The 7619-nt window shown below is 43.7% G+C and overlaps 1 protein-coding gene across 1 annotated transcript in view; it reads left to right on the top strand.

The window, feature by feature from the left end:
- The first annotated feature begins 6644 nt into the window (after nt 1-6644).
- The window catches only part of ATZW10 (centromere/kinetochore protein, putative (ZW10)), a 39569-nt gene continuing 38594 nt past the window's right edge, over nt 6645-7619 (top strand). Inside the window, exon 1 of the mRNA XM_086516579.1 lies at nt 6645-7400. Coding sequence (XP_086372705.1) covers nt 6783-7400 — 618 coding nt within the window. The 5' untranslated portion in view covers nt 6645-6782. The remainder of the gene's footprint in view (nt 7401-7619) is intronic.

The raw sequence follows: 7619 nt of genomic DNA, 5'->3' as shown, positions 1-7619 counted from the left end.
AGGAAATCAACAAAAGTGAAATGCCTAGCTCTTATAGACAGCCATGTTGTCTCAACTAATTGCTGCATCGATACTTCCTTGTAGAGATTAGCTGTTGTGAGTGGAAGATTATCAAAAATTCAACTTGAGTGTAGCACTGAAAACATGTAGTGTAAGAATGACACCCTAGACATCCGTACTGACAAGACTCTTTCTTGTCCAGTAATGTTGATGTGTACTTCCCTGGGTAGAGCTGTTCGATCTTGAAAACAATCACCCAAAGAATGCCAATAGTTAGGTCTTACCCTTGGCCTGACAATGGCTCTTAGCCAATGTGGCTCATAGCCATTATGCAAATTAGTGTTCAATGGACGAATCGATGAAGACTAATTTGAGTAGCATCTTAGCCACGTGTTAGCTGAGAGGTAGAGCACCTTGGCTCACGCTGACTCATGAGCAAAACCTGTATCAAAAGCTTCTTAGAAGATTTTCATTATGCCCTTAGAGAGAGAGAGAGAGAGAGAGAGAGAGAGAGAGAACAAGAGCATGCTGGGCGGAGGAACTTTCCTTAAGTTTTTAGAGTGTGTACCCAAGCTGTGTGCTCTTACGCATCTTATGCCTAAATTGCAGCTTATTGTATAAGCATTCCATAGTTTTCCGATATGACTCTCTCATGGAGAGAGGTAACCGAAAAACAGAAAACTCATTGCGACCCACCTACCATGCAGGGGTCGTGATTGTATGAGGACGACTTAGCATTGGCACTTTGCCCGTAAAATAAGTCCTAGATTTAGGTTCCTTTTAGTGTTGTTGTGTGTTGATAGCAACCAACAATCATATTAAACAATCCATCCTTAGTCTGTCCTTGACAGAGTTGCGAGTGTGATAGCGAAAGCGAATGCATGAAGCGGTAGAATTGAATCCACCTCACTAGCATGCCTTGCATGCAGAATTGTAAGCCCTTGTGGAGAGTGATGGCCTCAACCGTGAGAACCAAAACCATAAATGCCTTGCACAATTTAGACTGGTAGGGATTCTGTGAGCTGATATTCCCTATTTTGCCAGTTCCCCGAAGCCTTGCTTCATATGAAATTGCCAAAGTACTTTGCTTTGCATAATGATAGTAATTGCCAAGTAAAGTGTAAATAGGGAAAAACAAGAAAAACTTAAAGTTGGCTAACCTGGTCGTTGTTGTTGCAACCAGTTTCATGAAATTTGGAAGGAAAAACTCATTCCAAAACGGCCCATAGCCATACCTGCACAGACGCCCTCGTATATCCTATACACCCGTCTAGTACATAATGAAATAACCTGCAATATGAAATAACCTGCAAACACATTGCCTATTCCTTCCCAACTTTGTATGCTCATAGCATATGCCAAACGTGGCCAGCTTCAATGCAAGATGTATAAATTGAAGCCTTGCTTCATAGAACTATGCATGGCCTCATTGCCAACAAATGCTATTGACGACAGATGTCATAGCAAAGAGACTTGACCTTGTCGATCATGCACAAAAAATCGACCTTGTCGAATTGTAAATGTAAGTGAAAAATAGTAGAACACGTAGAAGTTATGCATCTCAGACCTACCTGGTTCTATGAATGATAGCCGTGATCATTCATTCCATTGCATACGAGAGTTATCAAGCACATGCTCAATAACTACTCTACTTCATGTTGTCAAGGGCCTTGCCAAAAGACATGTTATTGAGAATCTTGCGAGTGCTCAATAGTGAAAAAGATAGCTTAGTTCGCCTGCAGTTTGGCAAGTTGTATAGGCATAGAAGTGACCTTGCACTGAATGCAGATAGAGATAGAGCCATGCGCTTGTAAGCTGTGTTATTGCCAAGAAAGTCAATGGCCAATGTAAGCTATGGAGCCGTGCTCCTCTCTCGCAGAAGACCCAAATTGAGCAACAAATCTTATTTTGGTAAGCCATGGAGCCTTGCTCCTCTGTCGTGGAGGACCCAAATCGAGCAACAAATCTTGTCGTTGCATCAAAAAGATGCTTGCTGAGGATCATAAACCTGGTTGATTACATTGATGGCAGACAATCTGCCTTGGAATTCGATCCAACCTTGCTGACCAACATCATGAAATGATAATTAATGATTGTCCTTGCCGAGTACCTTGAGTGGACAAAGCACATGCCTTGCCTGACTTGAGCTCATACAGTATCGAAAGTGCTGGCAATCACATGCTATTGAATGGTCTTGCATCCCTAGAGCGTTAGTCCCAAAAAGCCGTGCTTTTGCCTAGAGTTGTAGATAGAAATTGCAAATAGTAGGAAAGCAATAACACAACAAAGATGTAACAAGCCATGCTCATTAGCACCCGTGTATGGATACGTGCTCCTTGCAATACCAATCACAACTGGACGGACCATTATTGCTAGGCAACTATGCCACCCTGCATAAACTATGAGGGTAATCAACTGAGAAAAAAAAAACAAATATAAAGAGGTTACTTGAGTCTGTTCTCATAGAAAACTTTCAAGCTCAACTGCAATATAGTGTATGTGAAGCCATGCGTCGCCAATCACGTGTTGAACTTTACCGAAGTTGATCGAGCCTTAAGTTTCAAAAGCTTTTCCGTATTGAAGATCTTTGTACCCCACTACCTGCATGTCCTTGGATGCACCGTGGATGCGAGTTGCATGTGGCTTGATCAAGTTCGCATGGCTTAAATGAGCCCGAATACTCCCCGTGGGCCAAAACCCTTAGCTAGGTAGGGCAAAATAGAGAAAAAAAAAATATATATATATATTGTTTTGCTGCAGCGGCTATGGTCGACTGCGCTAGTGACGAAGCGAGAGGAGACCCCCGCTTCGATGGCTCTTTGCAGGCGATCCAGTGATGAAAACGCTTCCTATATGCAGTGCGAATCCCGTGAGCTACTCTGCTGCCCGTTTCGTGCAGGTGTCGATTTCATGCAGAGGTCGTTCCCGCGATGTTGCTTGTCGGGCCCGTCCTTGCTTAGGGGTCCTTTCCATGCGGTACTTAGCGGTCCCTTCCATGAGGTGCTGAGAGAAGCTTTCTCCACCCAAGGGGCCATGCCCACCCTGCAGCATCGAGAATAGTACAATCCCTCTGGCCATCTTCTTCCTTAAGGCTAGAGAGAGAGAGAGAGAGAGAGAGAGAGAGAGAGAGAGAGAGAGAGAGAGAGAGAGAGAGAGAGAGAGAGAGAGAGAGAGAGAGAGAGAGAGAGAGAGAGAGAGAGAGAGAGAGAGAGAGAGAGAGAGAGAGAGAGAGAGAGAGATCGAAGATCCAAGAAGTTCTCGCCTTGCAAGCTCCCTTCTTCTTCCTCGCCCTTCTCCCCTGAGCTCTGATACCAGTGAAAGAGCACAGGGAGATAGACATGCCAATAACCACCCAACCATACCTATATATAGGCCCTTGGCCCTACTATATATAGCCCCTGTATCGGATGTGTATCTGTCGGCCCTTGGCCAGGGCCGTGCCCTCCTATAGTCCTACCCTTGGCATGACAATTGTCATCTGTGTGTGTGTGTGTGTGTGTATCTTTATAAAATCTTTTTCAAGTATTTAATTTACCATAGAGGTTCATGTCACTGTTCACTCTCTCTCTCTCTCTCTCTCTCTCTCTCTCTCTCTTTGTGGTTATTTTGGCATGATGAAGACGTTATGATAACATTTCATCACCCTCTCTCTCTCTCTACCCCCCTTTTTTTTTCACTATTTTTGGTCTTTTTCTTCTTTCTATGTATGTATAAGTGTATCTTTAAATTTAATTCAAGAGAATGAATAAATTGAATAATCTTCTTTCTTTGTGTGTGTGTATCTTTACGAACTACTTAGCAGTTCATGTCATTGTCATCGCTCTCTCTCTCTCTCTCTCTCTCTCTCTCTCTCTCTCTCTCTCTCTCTCTCTCTCTCTCTCTCTCTCTCTCTTTCATAGGTTATTTTGGCACCATGTCAATAGTACGATAACATTTCATTACCCTCCCTCTCTCGCAGGCAATGTTCGGGAAAAATGTGTCTCAGCTTAATATGTGTCGTTTCCAATTTCAAAAATGCTGGTTGAGGGCAAGAGGAAAAGGAGAAATTTCGCCCCGAAATAGAGAAAAATAGTGTAAAACCCAAAAAAACCCCGTAATTTTCTAAAATTTCCTCTTGGCAAACTCAAGGAAAGGAAATTTTTTATATTTGAAAAAATGATTTTTCCCGAACACTGCTCGCAGGTCTCCTCTCTCTCTCTCTCTCTCTCTCTCTCTCTCTCTCTCTCGCTACCCCCTTTATTTTGATTGTTTTTTGTTTCTATGTGTGTGATCGTGTCGTTTCCAAGTTCAAAAATGCGGTTGAGGGCAAGAGGAAAAGGAGAAATTTCGCCCCGAAATAGAGAAAAATAGTGTAAAAACCCAAAAAAAAACCCCTAATTTTCTAAAATTTCCTCTTGGCAAACTCAAGGAAAGGAGATTTTTATGTTTGGAAAAATGATTTTTCCCAAACACAGCTCGCAGGTCTACTCTCTCTCTCTCTCTCTCTCTCTCTCTCTCTCTCTCTCTCGCTACCCCCTTTATATTGTTTTTTGTTTCTATGTGTGTGTGAGTGTATCTTTAAATTTAAATTAAATGCTTAAATGATTGAATAAAATCAATAATCAAATAAACAAATTAAATAATTGAAATGAACTTAAAATTAAAAATCAAACCTAGTTTTGAAAAAAGTTACCTGGTTGAGCTGCTTCACGCACGCCTCGACTATTGCCACCCTACTCGCCTTGGCTTGCGTACTTGCTGCCTACGAGATAAGAAAGAGAATGCTAAGTGGAGGTAGTTGATAGAACATTTCAACATTGAATATTTTTTTTTCATAAAATCACCTTGCTTCACAAACACTTAGATAACGGTAAGCACTCGCTTCGATTTGCATGTGACTGCAGCTACCAAAAATAACATAACATTTCATTTCATTTCATTGTATCTCTCTCTCCCCAAGAAGATCTAACTATAACTTTTCACTTCTTTTTTTGAGGATGTTAATATAACTGTTAATTCCTTTCTCTCTCTCTCTCTCTCTCTCAAGATTTTCTATGACAATTCATTTCATTCTCTCTCTCTCTCATAAAAGAAAAAGGAAGCTTCTTCAATTCAAACCATTTCTTATTGTGCTCTTTCCTCACGAAGGTTACATTCAGGAATGTTAAAGTGGGTACAATAGCATCTCAAGCAAACCATTCAGGACATAAAATGTTAATATAACATTTCATATCTCTCTCTCTCTCTCTCTCTCTCACTCTCACTCTCAAATCGTTACTATAACAATTCATTTCACTTTCTCTCTCTCATAGAGCGACGTTGTAAGCGGCGCAGAAGCAGCAGAAGAGCTAGCGTGCAGTGCACACACACACATGCGCTCTATAGAGAGATGTTGCAACCTCTCTCTCTCTCTCTCTCACACACACACACACACACACACACACACACGTGCGCGCAACATTAATGTCCACATTGACACGTCGCTACAGAGAGAAAGAGAGAGAGCGTCATGCAACATGGGTGAGAGAGAGGTGAGGAGGGCATGGAGGACCTCAGAAGACGACGTTGCAAGCGTAGAAGCAGCAGAAGGCTCTACACAGCGATGCTGCAACCTCTCTCTCTCTCTCACACACACACATGTGCGCTACAAAGAGAGAGAGAGAGAGAGAGAGAGAGAGAGAGAGAGAGAGAGAGAGAGAGAGAGAGAGAGAGAGAGAGAGAGAGAGAGAGAGAGAGAGAGAGAGAGAGAGAGAGAGAGAGGTATTGCAGCTCGAGAAGGAGCGCGAGTGAGTAGGAAAGGGAAGCCCAAGAGGACTGGTACCCTCTGTGTGCGTGCCCTGTTGTGGCGCAAAATCAAGGGTCGCAAGAAGAGAGCAGCCGTGAGCAGAGGCAGAGAGCAAGAACGCAATTAACTACGTCGGCATGATGCTATAGAGAGAAAGAGACATAGCGTGTAGCACAAGTGAGAGAGAGGTGAGGAGGGCATGGAGGACGGATGCGTCTGTGAAGAAAGAGACCGACGCCATTGGGTAGCATAGCATGCCATTAACGTGACTTCACCCTGCAACCTCTCACACACACACACACGCGTGCGCGCGCTTCAACTCCAGCACTGTAACGCGGTACACACACAGTAAACGACGCTCATCACTGGGTACGGGGGAGTGTATCCACATTCTAGATAGATAGAGAGAGAGACAAAAAGAGAACTCCATGTCTGCAGAGTGGTACGCACAGAGTACACGGAGCTCACCTCAGAAGGCGATGATGATGGAGACGCCCTGCTCGTGGCTCTCTCACTCTCACTCTCTCTCTCTCTCTCTCTCTCTCTCTCACCGCGTCGCGGATATTGGTGGATTGGCTCTCTCACGTACGCAGCGGCCAACTAAAGTTCCTTGGCAGCGCAAAATAAATTCCTTGGTAGCACAAAATAAATTGCTTGGCACAGCGCGGGCAGCTATTTGCAGGCATGTAAACGCTTTTTTTAAAACTTTTCTTTCTACTTTTAAACTTTCTCCTAAATAGTGACACGTGGCAAGGCAAGAGCTGCCGCCATAGTATGTTAGTTTAGATTTCACTTATTGGGGGTGGAGAGAGAGAGAGAGATAGAGAGAAGAGATAGTGCAGAAATATTTTTCGATTGTTGTATTTATTATTGGAGGCTGATTATTTTTCACGAAGCCTCGTTTCGTTTTGTTGCTCGACTGTGGAAAATTTAGAGTGCAAAGGATTGCTGAGCAGGCCAATGCACGATGACGCGACGACATTAAGCTAACGCTCAGCCGTGCGTGGCCGGGGATGAAATGGAAAACGCAGGGCGAGCTGGGAACGCCGATCTCTCCAAGGAGTTGTTGCAAGTGTTGGGTGTTCAGGACAAACAGGATGGATTGTGGGATGCTTCAACACCTTTGTCAGCCTCAGATTTGCGCGCCCTCGTCAACAGGATGCAGCTTCGCTCCGAGCAGGTCAAGGATCGTGTACGCCGCTGCGTCTTGTCTCAGAAGGAGGAGTTTGCCTGCGTCATCTCCACTGCCTCTGCCTCTCTCAACCATTTTTTACAGGTTGCTCAAGATCTAGAACCCCTCCTGACTCCAGGCACCCCATCTCAAGACCCTTCCTCTGTTTGCTCTCAACTCTCTGCCTTCGTGGAACAAGTACGCCTGACAAATCGAGAAGTGGATGAGAAGAAACAAGCCATACACGTTGTCGAGAGAATAGCTAATTTGTTTGAGATGATCAAAACTGCTTCATTGCAGCTCTCTCAGGGCAAGATAGCTGAAGCTGCTCAAGTCTTACTGGATGCAAAACATGAGCTTGGCCTCTCTGGCAATGTTTCGGAGGAAGCGGATGTGGTTGTAGAAGAGGAGGATATTAGACCTTATGCTCTCTTGAAGCAACAGTGGCTTAACACATTCACTCAGGTATTGATGATGAATTCCATAGTAGGGTTGCTTTATCTGCAATGTGTGAGGATGTTCATATGGAAAAGGTAGAAAAAACTTTAAAGATGCTGCTTTTATAAACCTTGCTTTGCGGAAATTGTACAGTAGTTACCTTGCACTTTTTTTTTGAAACCTGGTAACAACATTATTTTATTACTTTGGCTTTGCAGTGATGAGTGGCTCAGTACTATTTTTGTG

The sequence above is a fragment of the Adiantum capillus-veneris genome, chromosome 7 (genome assembly GCF_014529385.1).
Source record: "Adiantum capillus-veneris isolate H3 chromosome 7, ASM1452938v2, whole genome shotgun sequence".
Classification (NCBI taxonomy): Eukaryota; Viridiplantae; Streptophyta; class Polypodiopsida; order Polypodiales; family Pteridaceae; genus Adiantum; species Adiantum capillus-veneris.
This window is presented reverse-complemented; position numbering and strand designations above follow the sequence as displayed.